Here is an 18,886-nt window from a genome sequence, read left to right as displayed (position 1 = left end):
ACGTGACTCGAGCATTCGCATAGGCAATCTTGCGCATCCGGGATTGGATCGAGCCGTGCTGACACCTCGGCCACGACACAATGGTTCACTAACACTACTTGAAAAAAATATATAAAATATAAATATTTCCTAGATAAATCATCCTTTTCATAACTGTTCTTTTAATTCATGAGAAATTGAAGGTTTGCTCATGGGAATAAGAATGCATGTTTAACGATGGGCCGAAGACTTTATGGTCCAGCGGAGCCCCTACTCTGGGGGAGATCCACAAATGAGGAACCCACCATTCTATTCTGATCATACTGCCATGCAATATAACGTTAGAAATGTTCTACAGCTTGAGTTCCAATCGAGTCAATAATTTTGACCCATTAAGGCCATGAAAAATGTCAACAGTAGCATCATATGATTCGCGTGCACGATGAATCATGCAAGATGGCTCCATTGGACCTGACTAATAGAGATGCCACAGTTCATGCAGGTTAATGTAACTGTTTATGTTCTTAATTAGTCATCAAACACCCGAGAAACATTGGTCGGTGAGAGAAGAACAGGAAAAATAACAAAAATCTAATTTCTTGTTGTCGGGGGATATATATATATATATATATATATAATAATAATAATAATAATAATAATAATAATAATAATAATAATAATAATAATAATAATAATAATAATGCACAAAAGCTTTTATCATTACAATTCAATTTATCATAGTATCAAAGTCTCTTGGAGTAAGGTTTATCCTTCCTCACTGACCACTACTCCTTCCTCCAAGCTATTCCTCTAACGAATTCAACTCCAAAGCCGCCATCAAATCCATCGTCGGCCTCAGAACCTCTTGCCTAGAGCAAGCTCCCTTCTCGTCGGCCGACGATAGCAATCGCTCCTCATTGAGCTCTGCCACCTCCCGAGAAAGAACCTGCACGACATCTCCTCACTATGGCATCGAGCTCTGCCACCTCCCGAGGAAGAACCTGCACGACATCTCCTCACTATGGCATCGAGCTCTGCCACCTCCCGAGGAAGAACTTGTGCTACATCTCCATCTCTTCACTATGTCATCATCTAGGTTGCTCTCTGTTCTTCCTCAATAGAGCTCCCTCAGCCACATCTCGTCGGGCTACTCTCATACCTCTCTTGTCACATTCCTTATTACTTTGCGGCTCTCTATCTTTGTCACCCGTGCCAACTTGGTCAACAAGACGCCCATCAATAACTCTCGTACAATCGAAAGCATTCAAGTTCACATCAGCCCTCAAATGAGCATTCAAGTTTTTCCTTGAGTTAATGTTTACTAAAATCATTCCCTCTCTATCGGTTACTAGCTTAAGCATGGAAAGGATTACATCAAAAATCTCATATAATCACGATAGATCGATGGTGGAACCGTTCGAACAGTATTCGAGCCTTCCCCTTAATCATATTGGACTTCAACTTCGTGTATTAGGCATTAATTAGTATATAATGATATCCATCGCATTCTTTTGATCTCAGCTGCTTTGACCAAAAGCCCACTACCGACGAAACATGTCCAGCGACTTGTTCCCTAGAGCGTTGACTTCTCTTGTTGGGATTGATTCTGAGCGTTGCAGTCTGGTTCCTGCTGAGGTGGATGGGTTTGGGTTTGACTTAGAAAACAAGAGTTTCTTGGATGCATGAGATCAAGTGCAGTGAGGTTTGGAGAGATGAGAAAGGCAAAGGAAGGTTAGCCTATGCGGAAAAAGTTGCCATGGAATGTAGAAGACTGAGCAACACAATACAAGGAAGAGACCTCGAGATTAAGTTCCAGGTTTCGGTAGCCCAAGTGTTGAATACCGGGGAAGAAGAGGAACAGTCAGCGATCCAATAATAGAGGTTGGTAGGACGTCAAGGAGGAGAAAGAGTCTGTCATGGCCTGCATCTTCGATGCATTGCACATGATGTGAATTCCACCGGCCGTGGAAGAGAAAGCCTCCACTGGCGCACATTAATTTCGCGGAGAATGATTGAGGCGTGGAAATATCAGCGAGATGGCTCAGTTTTAGACGATGATGACAACAGCAAAGGATTTACATGCATTATGACTCTTATTAACATCGCCATACGGAGAAGAATATGATCGCGTTCTTGAGTTGTGCAAAGTCTATTCCTCCGTTTGGTCAATTTAGAGGAGTCAACGACATGAAGGCGGAAGAATTGGATGATAAGGAACATTTAAATTAGTCATTCTGGTCTTCGACAAAGCTTGTTGCACAACAGCTAATGACAGATACGTCAGTCTGACGTTTCTTTACGTGAGCCAAACATGGCCAAAATACTGTGCATTATTCATTGGATTTGTATATGTAGAGAATTATATAATCTCTTCGTACCATCGAAAATAATGATATAGTTGATATCTCATCAAACACATGATTGATATTACAATGCTAAGTGATTGATGCCTTATGATTAATACTTTATGTGACTAACATCACAATGCTATTATGTGAATAACATCTTAATATTATACGATCCACATTTTAATGATTTATCATCGATACCTCGATGTTTGATAATTTTCTGATATTTTCATCACATATGACTAACTCGTTTCTCGAATGTTGTTGACCATAATATCACTATTGTAATCCCACAAATCCAAGATAGTATGACTATGTCAAGCTTGAGAGATGTATGTAATCGTCCGTAACATTAATGCACACCTATTAGCGTAATAATCCAAATGTCATACTATAAAAATCCTCTCAGATGCATTCATCTATGATATTCATATCCTCTCTAGGTATTTAGGTAATGACTCCTCATTTTTCGAATTAACTTAAGCATCAAAGGGAGTTTGTCGATCATGCCATTATCATAATTTCTCAATATTTTCTAATATTATTCAAAAATAAATATAAAATAGGATCTTGATCGGCTCGAAGCCAACATCTCAATCAGTACTCATCCCACAATGCTTAAATCAGGATCGAATCTAAGATTCCACCTTTGTTTATCTTTTTTTGCTCGCATGGAGATTACACTAATGTCTATGTTTATATAGGACAATAAATTGACATTGCATCCATAAATCTCTGTGGGGCACTCCATGTTTGACATACATGCGTACACCCTCTTCCAAGATAGACTAAATCTACTATCAATTACACTATGGATCGGTGAGTTCCAACAAGTTATGGCCTCACAACCTCGGTCAACTCTAGTGCACGTTCACCCTTGCAGGACTTTTAAGTATTGTATTTGGGCAGGTGGGGAACACAATCTTCAGGTCAACTCTTCCTTTCCATGTGTAATCTATACTCAAAAACTTAGACTGTGATACAAGCATTTATCATGGGAAGGTCTCTTCACCAACATCCAAGATGAAAACAAAGCATGGTGTAATTTTATCTCTTTTTTTGTTTGTTGAAATTGATGTTCGATCTGTTCCACCACCTACTGCTACTTTTCATGCCAACTAAACCTTGAGAACTACATTATATATAGTCCACTAGAATCAAATAGCCACTTCACCTTCACCAAATCACCAATAAGATGGCAATACTTAGTTAACAAGTACTTGCAGCTTCATATATATCAACCATGTTGTGTGGTTGATGATGCTATTCCATGTGTAGTTGGTAAAGCTAAGTAACTATGCTTAATAATTAACCTCGATGAAGGTGAGGTCCATTGTTAATGCAACTCTTAATCAAACAGATTTAATTAGGGTTTTTTTCTTGTATCAGAACACCACTTCTGCTACCAAATACATATATGCAGTACGATTTGGTGCTTTATTAACTCGGCAGTTGTCTTCTAAGTTGCATGGCTCGAGTAGGATTATATACGCTTGTTTCTAACTCTTATGCCTCCATAAAGAATTTAATGAAGCTTATCTGTTGTTTATTCGAACAGTTCTAAGGAGTTGAAGTGGAAAACATCTACTTCAACACAAGATAGATAGATTTGGTTTGGACGAATTCCCAAGAAAATGATTTTTCTCTCGAGATTTATCCCACATTTCTAGAATTCTAAAATAATACCTTTTTTTTTTTCTAATATTTAAAATATTTTTATCTTTTTTCCTATGGATCGATTTGTGAATGGGTCCAATTACAATGTTTTTAATACTATGTTATAGTGTTTTTAGTAATACCAAGAAAATACTATAACACAATATTAAAAACACTGAAATATAGTGCTTTTATTTACAGCAATATGTAACGTAGTATAAAAATATTATACTTTAGTATTATGAAAAATATTATAACATAGTATAAAATATTATAAATTTAAATTATGGACAGACTCATAGGAAAAAAAGAAAAAAAAGGTGTCTGAAGTATATTTATGATTTAAAAAATACTGTTCAAGAATACTGAAAAAAAGAGGACGCGTCTAAAGAATATATATATATATATATATATATATATATATATACATATATATATATATATACATACATATATATATATATACATATATATATATACATATACATATATACATATATATATATATATATATATATATATATACATATACATACATATATATATATATATGTATATATACATATATATATATATACATATACATATATACATATACATATATACATATACATATATATATATATACATATACATACATATATATATATGTATATATACATATATATGTATATATATATATGTGTATATATACATATATATATATATGTATATGTATATATATATATATATATATATATATATATATATACATACATATATATATATATATATATATATATATATATATATATATATATATATGTATATGTATATATAAATAGATTGGAGAATTCGCCCATTTTGGTTGAACTAACGCATCCAAGACAGCTTGAAAAGCACGTGGAGGAGCGCCGACAAGTTAAACAAAAGCATGACTGCGAGCAATCGACACCACCGTGCCATGCGGAAGAGGACGACAAAGCAAAGAGCAGTGCCGCGTCCTTTCCTTGCATTCAACTCCTCCTCTTGATCTCAACGTAGAGATGCATGCTGAGCTTTCTTGCTTGCTCCCCATACGTAGATATAGTATTGTATTCCATACACTTGTAGTTGGGACCGAGTGCAATTAAGCGTGGGTGACGCCGTCTCACTAACCCCACGCCCCGGCCCCCCCCCCGGCGTCTACTTCTACGGAGTCAGTCGTGTGATGAAGCTGTTGATCGTGCCATTAATCATCCTTCTTTGAGGCCGGTGATGATGGCCCTCCCTGTCCCTCTCCTTGATACGACATGCTCGCAGCAGGGCCCGGTTGACGTAGCTCGTTTGATCACTGAACATTGACCATCTCAAATGGGTAGATGTGGTGGTTAACTTAATCAGCTTAGAAATGTTCCCTGGACTTTGTCAAACAGCGTGCCCATATGAATTCGTCATTCCATCGCTCGCCAAAAGAAGAAGAAGAAGAAGAAGAAGAAGAATGAGAGGCTTTTCTTTGTAGCATGGTGATCAGAAGCATGAAGAAGGAGGGCAGGCAGCAGAGAAGCGGTAGCAGAGATCTTTACTCGTGCTTCGTATCGGTTACGGCCATTCTTTGGGTCGTCCTCCCTGTTGCCGCTGCCAAGGCTTTTGACTACAAGGATGCCCTGTCGAAAAGCCTCCTCTACTTCGAGGCCCAGCGATCCGGCCGCCTTCCCTACGGCCAGCGTGTCACTTGGCGCGGCCATTCCGGCCTCACCGATGGCCTCCAACAAGGAGTAAGTTCTTGAGTTTTACTACGGCGTGTCCGCTTCTGGCTCGGTTACTACTCTGGTGGAACATTTGTGTAGGTAGATCTGGTAGGGGGATACTATGATGCTGGAGACCATGTCAAGTTCGGCCTGCCGATGGCCTTCACGATCACGATGCTGTCGTGGAGCGTCATCGAGTACGGCGACGAGATTGCGGCTGCTGGCGAGTACCATCACGCTCTGGAGGCCATCAAGTGGGGGACGGATTACTTCATCAAAGCCCACACCCATCCCTATGTCCTGTGGGCGGAGGTATCTCTCCATGAGGAGCGAGCAATCATAGAGTGCCATCCAAAACGTTGTAGATACGTTTCGCTTATAGTGATCCATGGATGCTACAGGTGGGAGACGGCGACACGGACCATTACTGCTGGCAAAGGCCGGAGGACATGACAACGCCGAGGCAAGCATACAAGATCGACACGGAGAACCCTGGATCAGACGTCGCGGGGGAGACCGCCGCCGCCATGGCCGCAGCTTCCATCGTCTTCCGCAAATCCGACGCGCATTACTCCCACCTCTTGTTGCATCACGCTCAAAAGGTAACGATTCTACTGTTACACGATGGTGATCCAGGGCGTGTTCTTCTCTGATGTCTGCGTGTCCTTCGCATGCGAACTCTGTAGCTGTTTGAGTTTGCGGACAAGTATCGGGGGAAGTACGACAGCAGCATCCGGGAGGCGAAGAGTTACTACCCGTCGTGGAGCGGGTACGAGGACGAGCTGCTTTGGGCCGCGCTTTGGCTACACAAGGCGACAGGGACGCCGCAGTATGTGGAGTATGTGGTGAGCAATGGCGAAGGATTCGGAGGAACGGGGTGGGCGATGACGGAGTTCAGCTGGGATGCCAAGTACGCTGGTATTCAGATACTGGCTTCCAAGGTATGTTGTACACACGTCCGCATGCATGCTAATATATCGGTCCATTTAACACTCGCAACTCTCCATTTAGTAGATTGGTCCACTTAGTAGATTGGTCCACGAGTTGTCTAAAGACAAAAATGGGGACATTGGTTTGATCATAACGTGAAGTTAAATAACGAGCGTGACAGCTTACCAGCAACGCCGAATAGAAGGTTATATGTCCGCATCAATCGCCTGTATTTGCGCGAACGCATACTAAAGCATCATAGATTGTCTCGAAAGAACTTGTAGTAAACGCCATTTGCATGAAGAGGATTAATTCCAACTGCACGAACTGCATTAACTAACAGCTTTGCGTCGTTAGACTATTAATCGTGTGCTACCGCTTCTCAGCTTTTGTCGGTAGGAAATTTTTCGGCGGCGCAAAGACATGTACTGAAGCAATACGAATCGAAGGGGGAGCACTACATCTGCGCTTGCCTCAGCAAGAACAACGGCACCAACCTGCACCGCACGCCCGGTGGCATGCTCTTCGTCCGCCAGTGGAACAACATGCAGTACGTCTCGAGCGCCGCCTTCCTCCTCATCGCGTACTCTGACAACCTGAAGGAAGCACGCAGGGACGTACTCCGATGCACGGCCGGGGCTGTCAGGCCCCAAGAACTGGTGGAGCTCGCCACGTCGCAGGTCGACTACATTCTCGGCGACAATCCCATGGGCATCAGCTACTTGGTGGGGTACGGCCGCAAGTACCCCATGCGGGTGCACCACCGGGGGTCCTCGATCGTGTCCTACAAAAGGAGCAAAGGCTTCATCGGGTGCATGCAGGGGTACTACGACTGGTACGGGCGGCGGGGGCAGAACCCTAACGTGGTCACCGGGGCTCTCGTCGGCGGCCCCGACTCCCACGACAGGTTCAGCGATCACCGGGGGAATTACATGCAGACGGAGGCCTGCACGTACAACACGGCCCCGTTGGTGGGTGTGCTGGCGAAGCTTCATCAACAGATGTCCCATCAATACGTGAAAGAGATGACGACTTCGTCGTCCCCCTCGTACTTGGAGTTCGCTTGATTCTTTCTTCCGTATTGGATTTGTTCGGAGACTGAACAAATGCACCGGCATAACGATGGGTGGGCTCGGCTTCTCGTGCATCAGCTTTGAGCTTCACACGCTTGTGGAACGACGTCGGTGTACTTGTTGAGGCTCTCATTCTCTGCAAGAGTCTGATAAGGCTAAAAAAGAATCAAATTGGCCATCTGTATAGCCTCTATGATTTCTTTTACACATGTAACACAGAGTAAGGTCAAAAAAGAACGGTAAGTGAACACATGTAGATGGGCGAGCTCACATTTGTTCTTGTATATTTATTCTGTTCCTTAGGTGAGATATATATATATATATATGGTGAAACGTAACAAGAACTATAAAATCTTTTGTAGCAAAACTACTTGAAACTTCATAGAATATTAAAATAACTTGGTAAAATACTTGTGAATAAAATGTGAGCCCACAAACTTCTGCATGGTAAATGACTTCAGCAAAATACGTGACACATTTGCATGAACAAATGAAGAAAAAATACCTAAGCCTATAAACGGCAGCTCGATACACTTAATACATCAGACATCTTCATTTTGAATCACTCATCCAATTCAAACACAAAAAGGTCACATTAACTTGCCTGAAAGATCCCTAGATCTGGGTTAGTGACCTGAAGCACCTTATGCTCGAGTCGAATTTAACGATCTGGAGATAACTTGAAGCGGCCTCAAATATAATTTACATGCCTCCATTGAACATCTCTATGATATGAATGTTCATGGGTTCAGTACAATGACTTTGGTACGTGGATATCAATTTTCTACAATTTAACTACTTTGAGAAACCCCTACTCACTGATTATTCTAAGAAGAGGTCATAGTGATTTCAGCACACAAAACTACATGGAAGAAATTTTCTCAGCACCATAACGAACATGCTACAAGTAAAATGGCCTAACATTCAGCCTGTGGGGAGAGATTTCATACCCGCTTAAGACATTTACAGAACTTCTCAAAGAGGGTAGGACGTATTTTGTCCGAGGAAAAGAATGAAAGAATATGCAGTTCTGGTTTTACAATCTGTTGTGCTATGTTTCATGTGTTCGCCGCCTTGCCTGCCTTCGACGAAGTTTATCTGGTGTCTGCAAGCTGCATCTGCCAGTTAAAACAGTCCATGAAGCATCCTATCATGAGAAATCAGCTTGCTTAATGAAACATAATAATGCTAAAAAGGTCATTAGGAAACTCACGTAGCTGTTAAATTTTCACTTTCCTGTAACTGCACACAGACAAACAATTATGAGACAGAAGAGGGACGGAGTGTCAAGTAAGCTCTTCAAAATTTAAAGAACATGACAAAAAAACATAAACTGATGGCAACAGCAACTTTAAGCATAGACTGTGTTTACAGGAGATGGTTCTAAAAAGTAAATTCCACAATAGGTCAGGGAGGGAGGAAGATATCGAGTATACCATGTCAACATTATAAGCTGTGGCTTGATAAGTCACATGATTTGACAAGTCAAAAGTTCTGGCATCTAAATAAAGATATGAATCACCTACAGCCCTTTATTTATACTATCTATGTTGTAAAAAAAAGCTTCCATCAGATTATTGACATGAAGATACCAACCTCCAATAGCTAGCAGAGAAATGAATTATGGTTTTTAATGGCAGGTGACACATAAGATAAGTTCGTTTTTATTATAAACCTACCGATGATAAAATTCTATCTTTAGGAAGTCAGAATAATTTAGCCGACCATAGAGCTTCATACCAGTGGTATTCATTTTTTCCATTTTTATTAAGTTATACCAGGCCAAACAAGACAGTATTTTATCCCATAAAGGTCTGCCAAAGTGTCAAAACCAGTATTTGGATGATATTTTTACATTTTATTCTATACAAAGGCTTACAAAATATATATTAAGGTGCTTAACTGTTGATAGCTATTACATTTCATCCTTGCAACAAAAAATAATGCTGTGCTCATAAGTCATAACACGCTTTATCACGTAGTTGCTTGACACAAAAATCATTTAGATGCCTGACATAAACAAGTTTACTATAAGACCATCCGAAATATTATCATTCTTATCCTGCATTAGACATTGTTTAGATGAATCCAAACCCTATAAGTGTGTAAGTAGAACTGATTTGTTGATTCTAAACAAATAATTATATTCCTTTTACATATTTATATCTCTCCGTGGCTGTCAATGACAAGCTACGTTATGGCAGACTAATACACATTATGCAGCCTAAAGAAGCATGCACCAATGACAATGGTAGTGATGGCTCTAGGGCATTCTCTTTCTTTGACATGAAAATGCCATCAAGTAAAAGGATCTATAGGTAAAAAAGGAAAATATTCAACTACAGTGTCAAAAAAATAATATGTTTTCATTTAAAAAGTAAAATCGCATCTACAAGAAGCAACAAGACTCTTAAATAAGTATATTACCATTTCCTCTTCAGAATGCTCAAAGTAAAGCTGTTCTGGAAAGGACTACAAGAGAAATATCTCACAGAAGCAAACTAAAGAAAGTCGGCATGTAGACCACTGGATAGCCTAAGCAAGATATTTCGAAAAACTTACAGGGCTTTGGTTTCTTCCCTTCTTCCTAACTTGGTCGGATTTGGAACGTCTTGAGGTGGAATGAGAAAAACGATGGAGAAACTCAAGCATGTGGTTGTAGATGCTACAAAAATAGAAGAATGAATTGTTGAAAAAGAATACATTATGGTGTAAACAAGTATGAGCTGCACAATTCCAGCCAACATCTAAACTACAAACAAAGTCTTACAATAAAAAATAAAAAGGTAGAAAGAAGGGAGAATGTGAATGAAAAACTCTAAAAAATATGCATATAAAGTAAAATTCATTTGCTTTAAATGATAAAACATTTATTTGTCCTTCAATTATTCTATAGATCCTTGTTTCCCAGCTTTTTCTATCTTTAAAGCATTGATATTTATGGGATACCAAGACAAGACAACAGAGACAGGTTGATACAACAAATGGTGAAGCTCAACATCTTTATAGTGTTAGAATATGTTTCATATCATGATTAATATTAACAATTAATTAGCGATACAACATGGACAGAATTTAGTAACATCATGGGCTATACAAAAGATACAAGAAGTTCCCATGAAATTGTCATTTTAATTTCGTTAACGATAATATGATGCTTAACAGAAATATAAAACATCTATCTGAACATCTATTCTTCTTGTTTAATAAAAATCATCCATAAGTAAATCCTTAAGTGAATGGCCTTTTCAGTGATTATTTGAAAAAACAGATATTTTGGATAAGTGTCTGACATGTATCCAAGGAGTAATACCCAACACAAAAAATACATATACAACTTCAAATTTCCATGCTTAAAGACGTCTATCATCACATAACAAATCCATAATGATACAATTGAATACTATTTTAAATGTGAAAAACAAAAGGCCTTCTGTTTCTAGCTCAATTTGATGGTTTTCTTGAAAGGCACTTGATAAAAAGTGATCCCATATCATCAAAATTAAATATCAATAATACCATTTTGATGTTTGTTCCTTGCACATTCACATATTTACTCTTTCCAAGTTGCTTAGAAAATCCATTGTGTTTCTAGCGTTACTTAATACGACACCAGATGATGGTATATGATTTCCTGCCACCAAGTGGATAGAGAACTTCAAAGTGCGTCCAACATGATGCTTGATTCAAAGTTCAAAATCGAAGGTACCAGACCTTGACTAATCACTGGGCAGACCAATATATGACCAATTTGTACTGGTGTGCTAATATGGTATGTCGGTACATGCCACAGTAGGGAAGAGGAGAAGAGACGGCAGCGACAAAAGAAGGGAGTAGTACTGGCGGTTGTCAATGATGGGCAGTGGACTGCTGGAACCAGGCAACAAGCACCAAGTGGCTTGGGTGGCCGTCATCAAGAGAAAGAGAAGGGCTTGGGCAATTAAGAGAGAGAGAGAGAGAGAGAGAGAGATTTTATTTAAAATAATTAAATGCTGAACTGGAACTGAATTGCCTGTAACGAGCAAGTGCACGGCCCGAATCTCCGTCGGACTGGTATTGACCATTCGATTGCAGATTTTTAGACCATTTGTGTGCATATAGATATGGGATGGACCATGTAGCACCAAAGTGGATCAGGATGGTGTTTTGCATACATCAACTGAGGTTTACAGCCATACAAGATATAAGTTCTATCGATATATTGCTTTGTAGTGTCCTGAGTTTTAAAATTGCCTAGTGACAAAGCTGAAGACAAGAGCAAGGCTACTGAGAAGCAGACATAGGAGCTTCATAAAGAGTTCCATTTCAGTGGTAGGACTTACAAATTAAGAGGTTTCCTTTTTTGCTCACCTACTAATCCACTATTATTTGCTACATAATTGAATAAGCCCTGTAGCCCTGTATCCCTGGTTGCTCATCTGATAGTAAGGTCCTCACGAGCCATGTAATATGTTAAGAATTAGATATTCGTTGCTTAGAAATGACATCACACTGAAAAAACAATAATAGCCTCGTCAATAAACCAATGAACATGCCAAACATGTGTCAAATAGTTATCAATATATAACTCAATGGTGAAAATGGATCCATGCGGTTGATCTCACAGATTAATGGTGTTATTGATGTCATAGTGTCTTGTATAGATTTAGTTAAGCTTCACAAGATGTTGCACAACATTCTCATGAAGCACTGAATGAGTTCTTATTATTGTAAAATAGTCCCCAAGTAGCATAAGATCAAGCTCGTTTAGGTGACAACAAAACACATTTTCAATAACTCCACTAATTTTAACCAGAAAGCTTTATAATTTATGCAAATGTTCTAACTCAAAATACTAGTAACAAAAAGTAAACATACCTTAGTCGGTGTCTGTTGCAAGTTGTAAAGAAAGCAACAAAACCATAAAAAATGCTTCGAATTGCTCGAAATACCTGGAGAATGAGAAGGAAACTTCCAAGATATCAACATGGATATTCATCAGTGTATAACTATACAATTTAAATGCATTTAACCTTGGAAAATATATCATTCCAAAGTGACCGCCAAACTGGAACTTCATAGGTAACTACTGTTGCTTCAGATACAGAAGCAAGCTGAAACAAAGCGCCTATAGATGACCAGGTTCCTTCTAGTACGTAGTAGATGTTGGTGAGAAGTATCCCAACATAACTTGCTATTGCAAGAATTAAGCGGGCAGGGGCTATAACAATTTCCCAGAGGAGCCAAACTAATGGGTATATAACATATGCCGCTGTTACACAAAAAAGTAGAAAAAAAGTGAGAGAGAGGAAGAAGCGGAGACCGAAGACAAACAACTATAGGTAAAAAGGCACAAATATCTGATATCATACCTATACTCCATAAAGTAGAAAAGATGAACCAGAAAGGCCAAATAATGATATCCAATATAGTTATGATCATGCTGCATGAAGAGGATAACATGTTCCAAACAATCAAACTTAAGCTTTCTACTGTATCAAAACATACATTCCAGATGGGGAAGACAAATTCAAAAAGTTCCATAATTGGACCCGCAATTGGCTTGGTCAAAACTGATAATAATGACTTAGTAGCACGTGCAACCATCAGGAACCACTTGAAAGCTTTCTCACAGTTATGAAGAAATAGTATAGTCCCCAGGTACTTGATCCTTGAAATCATTTCCCAAGATTCTATCCAATCGAAGAATGGCCCAAATAAGCTTGATGCAGTTGCCTTTAGTATGGGAACATTCTTATATAGGTCATAGAAACCTATGAGGACAGTGGTTATAGAAATCAAGACATATAAGGCCCTTGCTAGAGGACACATCCATGGACGATATATTTTGCAAAATACTGGGTAGGACTGGAGAAAAATGACCCATGAAGGAAGTCCATACTCCAATAATGTAAGTAGCCTCAAGTCAGCCATAATTATTTCCTTAAGCTTAAATGGGAGATCATGATCATCAAATCTGAATAAGATGAGCACATCCTTGTAAGTGCTAGCCTCAAAAACTAAACTAGCATGCTCACTTTCACAACTGGACGAACAAGACGAGGACTCAGAAACTGTTGGTGAGCTCACAATTTCGCTGTATGCTTCCTCAGAAACTTCATCAGTGTCACTGCCCACACTTGATTTCATTATCTTTCTTCGCTTGTATGGCCCACAAACAGGTGGTGTGTAGGGTGAACCTGAATCTTCCATTCTTTCAAGCATAGGGATAAAATTAGAATAACTACAATTATGTTTTTCCTCATGGAATTCGTCAGCACTGTGAAGATTTTCCCTCATTTCAGCAGTGGTAAAAGGATCTTCCCGAGCATCGTAAAACACATCTCCTGGAAAAGATGATACATCGTTGTCAAGGAGAAGGGACTCATGAGACGTAACAGAAATCTGAGTTCTGCATTACCTTTGTTGGAGATACTTTCTAAATACTCCCGAAGCAGATTAATCTCATTGCAGGTCCCTGTATACCAGGAAGAAATGCAGCTACAAGACTGTTCAATACTATCAAATTCCCACCTTTTCATCAATTTAGCTTCCAATGCCATTGACGTATCAGTCTATGTGAGTAATCACAAATACAGAAAAGAAACCTTCTACTAGGTCAGAGACAAACAGTGTATATACTGGTTAAAATAGGAAATTAAAAAAATATAGGATACCTGCAGTTCATTGATGTAGTTGATACCACGCACATGAGCCCATTGTACTTCGAAAACAATGAATCCATACAATGTACAGTGCAACTCCTTATTGAAGAGGAATGAGGCCTTCAGTTTCTTGACATGGAGCAACTTTTTCTTTTGACTTAAAGCAGTATCGATCAGTGAGAACCATCTGCGCAATCTGTTTCTAGTGATGGAAAGGGATCTAGAGCTATTTGTAAACTCTAAAATCTTTCCAATATCTCTTCTTGTCACTCTAGCAGCTCTGGTGTTTGCAAAAGGAGATAACCTAGACTGAATGCCAAAAATTTAACTGAAATATACAATTGACTCGCACATATGAAGAGTATGATTTTGAAGGTTTCCACATTTACCTTAGTAACCATTAACTGCCACAAGTGAGCAGCTCGTGAATCCTGGTCAATCAACCATGGACGGTTATCAACAAGGATAAAGAACTTCTGACTTCTTATCGGCAAAAAGAGAGTCAAACGTGAGAGATAGGACTGCAAATCCCTACAAAGGAAACCCAAATATGGAGTTAGTCCTATCAATTTTATAGCAGTAGCATGTTGGCTTCACAGAAATATCTGACACAAATCTTTTGTAAGAAATCCATATATTAGCATCCGAGAAAAACCGTATCCCCAAGCATGACAAATGCTTGACCAACAAATTTCATATGCAGATCAGGTTCAACAATCTATAATATATATTAAAGAAATTTGGATCACATTATATTTTGCTTCGACCGGTCTGTATTGGATGGTATTTACCGGTTCAGACCAGGGCTTTTTCACTTGGTTTGGTACAGTAAGCATGTCACCATCTGGTAACTTGCAGAAACCAGATGATAAGCCCACCCTGGCACACTCTCTTTCTCTCTTGCTTAATCTATCCCATGATGTTTTTATAAAATAATTGATGGTTGATAACTTCATTGTCTTTTTCTAGTACCTCTCTCTGTTTCTCCACCGGTTGCTTTCTCTCAACTTGCCTTAACCCACCCCTGCTCACCACGGCCGCCCATTGTTCACCATTGCCTGCTATTCACTGCCACCATCCTTGCCCGCCTGCCTAGTACATCTCCTCCTCCATTCCTTTCCTGCTCTCCCTCTCTTCTCCTCTTCTTGTTCTCCTCTTCCTGTTCCTCTCCTTAACCACCCTCCTCCCCCTCTTCTTCTCCTTCTCCTTCTCCTCCTCCTTCTCCCACCTCGGTGATGATTGGTATGCTGACATACCATGTGTCATGGAACATAATACCAACGCTTACCAGAGTCATGCTTGTTTATTAATCATTTAATTGACCAGATTAATCATATCACTCTTGGATAATAAAGCTTGTTCTTAGTAATTTCTGTCTTGAAAGTCAACTGGCAGGACCTTTTTTTCTTAAAGGAGATGCAACGATAAATGAAATAGTTGAACCCAAGTATGATATATGCACTCCCTGCGAAAGTTGGCTAGTAATCCACAACCTGGTTGGCACCCTAAAAATATGCAAATCATGAACTCCAACAAAACTATTGAAAAAAATAAACAAATGCATACATTTTTCTTACTATTTCTGGGACAACTATACATTTCTTAATCAAAGTTAACATAGGTTTATCAACACTCAATTCCATGAAATACCTTGCTACAAGAAGCCTGAACTTTAGTGAAAATTTGATAGTTGATAGCAACATTCGGATAGTTTACACCAAATTCTGAATACCCAACCAACATGGGAAAACATAAACAAACTATAAAGAAGAAAAATAAAAGTCTCAACTTACAAAAAGATTTTAGAGAAGAAAATTGGAGAAGAAAACGGCAACGAGTTAATGATAACTCATAATCTGAAAGCCTATGTTGTCTGAGCAAAAACTGCGACCAAAACAGAAAAGAAGAGAAAAGTTGTATACTGATATAGCAAGATTTTAACATTCAGGAATGAGGATTAGACAATAAATTTGAAGTTGAACAGGTAGCAGTTTTTATTTTTCAAAGTTGCCAAAGTTTAAACGTTTAGGGATGCTAGAGCAACTGATTATGCTGATAAAATTAAGACGTCATAGAGGAAAATCATTGGACACACTGCACATGATTACAATCCATTAAACATGAATTCAATGAGGAAAATTGGATTGCTGTTTGAGATGAGAATTCACTAGGTACCATTCCTGGAATCTTAAATTGCTGTTTGAGATGGGAATTCACAAAGTACAGTTACTGAGACTCTTGAATTAAGAATTAAACTCGTGCAAACAGATGATCATAATGCATTGTTGCCACAGTATATGCCAATTAGCATGGTCAACATGAGATCCATATTAACCAGGACGAGCCAGCATTAGCAAAAGGGTTTGTCAGCACACCCTTCCCTTGGCACTCAAAGGGCCTCCAAGCTACGCAGTCGCTTAAGCACTGGATCTGGGGCCTAACAACTAACCTGTTATTGCTTGATTACTACAAATACATTGCAAAAGGATAAAAGAGGATCAGGATACTGAAAAGTTTTGACAAATGCAACATATCAAAATGTAGTTTTCTTTTGATAAATCATATTTAGAAATATTTGTCTCTAAATAAATAGCAACAACCATGGATACATTGGCTTATTAGTCTATCAAACTCTCTTTATAATGCATATATTTTACATAACATTGCTCATATGTCTCATATATATGTCCACACGACACCCCGATTATCTGATGGCATACTATTTCATGATGCCATTCGAGTTTTAAAAACAATGATAATCCATGAAACCCAAAAAAATGAACATGTAAATGAGTTATTTAAGATATATCTGTAATCATTCTAGACAGAGAGTATTGTTGTAAATGAGACGATTCAATAACAAAATATTTAATTAACCGTATATAAATATTGCCTTATCAGCAAGACAGCCCATACCATTCCCTAGTCCAACCTACAATTTACCTCACCATAGGGGGATATTGACAAGTACCAATTCAGTATGCCACCAAGAAAAAAGAAGAAAAATTTTGAGAAAAAGAAATAGATATATCTTCATGATGCAATTTCAATTGTCTACTTTTTGTTCTTTCTTGATGACCTATTGCTTGGGAGGAGACTGTGCAGATCATGCCACCAGCAGGATTTCACCAAGAATCTGATCAAATATGGGGAATGTCATCGCCAACAGAGCAACCAGGCTAGACTACTTCTGATCTAGAATAGGTGACAAGTGGGCGGTTCTACTTCTAGCAGAGATCCTATGCACCATCTGTTGACATCTTGTGATGGAGGTCAATAAGAGCGTATTAGAAACATCCAGGTTCAAATGACACGGATACCATCAAAGGGCACTACTAATTCCACGGAAGGTGTTTATTTAAGGTTATAAACTACATAAAGATTTCACTGAACTACGATTTCTTCTCTCACAATTTTGTAACCTAGAGTTGAAATTTCCCCATCTTCTTTCCCATTAAATCCATGCTTCTAGCGTTCATATTTCACATATCAGTCCAGTATGTCAACTAGATAATCTTACCAAATTAAGTTGATTTAGGGGTAGAGACAGGGGAGCGATAACAAAACCGTTTCTAGAAAACCATACGGAACCAAGAACACATCAAGACTAGTTCTTACCCAATCTGCAAACTCGTGAGAGGAAAGAAGCAGCGATCCTCACGAGTTCCCATCGCAATTCTGCTGCAAAAAGAAATTATCCTTCTGTTAGGAGTAATCAAAGCCAAAAATTTATCCCCAAAACACCAAATCTGGCGTCAGGATGAAGTTAAAAAGAAGAAGAAAACCGCTGATCAGGTCAAAATGCTTCCATCGCTCACCACCACCGGTTCCACCGAACCTCATCACCACCTTGAACGTTTCCGCTAGATCGGGATACCAATAGGAGTACAAAGCAAGATATAAGGCCGCTGGAGAAACAGATCGAGAGATAGCGTGAGAGAGAGAGAGAAAGAGAGAGAAGGCCGCTTGGGGCCAATTAATACACTTCGCTTTGCTTCCAAGGGGCGTCCGAGCGCGATGCCTCGCGGCCTCGCCACATCCGCGACGACGACGTCACCCACGTTAACGCCGTTACTATGCCCTTCTTGAAAATTCGTTATTCTTTTTTATCTTTTTATCTTTCGCCGAGTGCTCGCTGCCACGAGTCGGACGTGTCGCTCTCTCCGCTTTGGGATCCGTTCCTCCGCTGCTCTGCGTCGAAGCCAGACGATTGGGTTGCGCGCGGGGGCCGGCGACAGAGCGCGGGAGCGGCGGAGCGGTGACCGGCCACGCGGGCGAAGACACAGGAAAGCGGAAAAGGTAAAAGGCAAAAGGGGAAACCACCACGGATTACTGCGTTGGATGTATGAGTAAACGTGGCGATTAGGATGAGTTAGCGAAGCAACGCGAACAGCGAACAGCATTTGGTGGAACGACAACGCGACCTGCCGACAAATTTCATCCGGCGGTGAACCCAAATCCATGTCAATCCGACTCGACTCAGATTCCTAATTCGATTCGTGCTCGGCTCAGCCGCACCACCCAAAGCTACGCCACAAGCACAACCC

The 18,886-nt window shown here is 39.5% G+C and overlaps 2 protein-coding genes across 10 annotated transcripts; one reads left to right on the top strand and one right to left on the bottom strand.

The window, feature by feature from the left end:
• The first annotated feature begins 5,362 nt into the window (after positions 1–5,362).
• Positions 5,363–7,997, top strand: LOC103995291 (endoglucanase 7). Its single transcript, XM_009415848.3, has 5 exons — positions 5,363–5,719; positions 5,792–6,004; positions 6,094–6,294; positions 6,379–6,633; positions 7,009–7,997. The coding sequence occupies exons 1-5, from the start codon at positions 5,465–5,467 to the stop codon at positions 7,687–7,689; spliced, it is 1,605 nt and encodes a 534-aa protein (XP_009414123.2). The 5' UTR covers positions 5,363–5,464; the 3' UTR covers positions 7,690–7,997.
• A 561-nt stretch (positions 7,998–8,558) lies between these two features.
• Positions 8,559–18,645, bottom strand: LOC103995292 (uncharacterized). Of its 9 annotated transcripts, none has more exons than XM_018830787.2 (11): positions 18,125–18,644; positions 17,958–18,020; positions 14,729–14,870; positions 14,352–14,648; positions 14,096–14,249; positions 13,047–14,021; positions 12,708–12,946; positions 12,553–12,626; positions 10,258–10,360; positions 8,909–8,937; positions 8,559–8,807 (listed from the first exon to the last, which is right to left on the bottom strand). In XM_018830787.2, exons 2-11 carry the CDS (start codon positions 18,008–18,010, stop codon positions 8,747–8,749), a joined length of 2,127 nt encoding a protein of 708 aa, XP_018686332.2. In that variant the 5' UTR covers positions 18,011–18,020; positions 18,125–18,644; the 3' UTR covers positions 8,559–8,746. The 9 variants fall into 9 exon arrangements, 8 of the variants coding, with proteins under 8 accessions (XP_018686332.2, XP_018686333.2, XP_009414124.2 ...); XM_018830788.2 differs by having other exon boundaries at positions 18,158–18,644; XM_009415849.3 differs by having other exon boundaries at positions 8,559–8,813; positions 18,125–18,643.
• Positions 18,646–18,886: the final 241 nt, after the last annotated feature.

The sequence above is a fragment of the Musa acuminata genome, chromosome BXJ2-8 (assembly GCF_036884655.1).
Source record: "Musa acuminata AAA Group cultivar baxijiao chromosome BXJ2-8, Cavendish_Baxijiao_AAA, whole genome shotgun sequence".
Classification (NCBI taxonomy): Eukaryota; Viridiplantae; Streptophyta; class Magnoliopsida; order Zingiberales; family Musaceae; genus Musa; species Musa acuminata.
Note: the sequence above shows the minus strand (reverse complement) of the source record. Positions and strands in the feature narration are given on the sequence as shown.

Excerpts from the sequence above, each read along its gene's own strand:
- LOC103995292 (XM_018830782.2), bottom strand. The coding sequence starts at position 18,010 with ATGGGAACTCGTGAGGATCGCTGCTTCTTTCCTCTCACGAGTTTGCAG. Across the intron at positions 14,022-14,095 it reads AGAAAGTATCTCCAACAAAG|GAGATGTGTTTTACGATGCT; the intron begins GTAATGCAGAAC and ends CATCTTTTCCAG. Across the intron at positions 12,947-13,046 it reads TTCTACTTTATGGAGTATAG|CGGCATATGTTATATACCCA; the intron begins GTATGATATCAG and ends TTTGTGTAACAG.
- LOC103995291 (XM_009415848.3), top strand. The coding sequence starts at position 5,465 with ATGGTGATCAGAAGCATGAAGAAGGAGGGCAGGCAGCAGAGAAGCGGT. Across the intron at positions 6,005-6,093 it reads CCTATGTCCTGTGGGCGGAG|GTGGGAGACGGCGACACGGA; the intron begins GTATCTCTCCAT and ends TGGATGCTACAG. Across the intron at positions 6,295-6,378 it reads TGTTGCATCACGCTCAAAAG|CTGTTTGAGTTTGCGGACAA; the intron begins GTAACGATTCTA and ends CGAACTCTGTAG.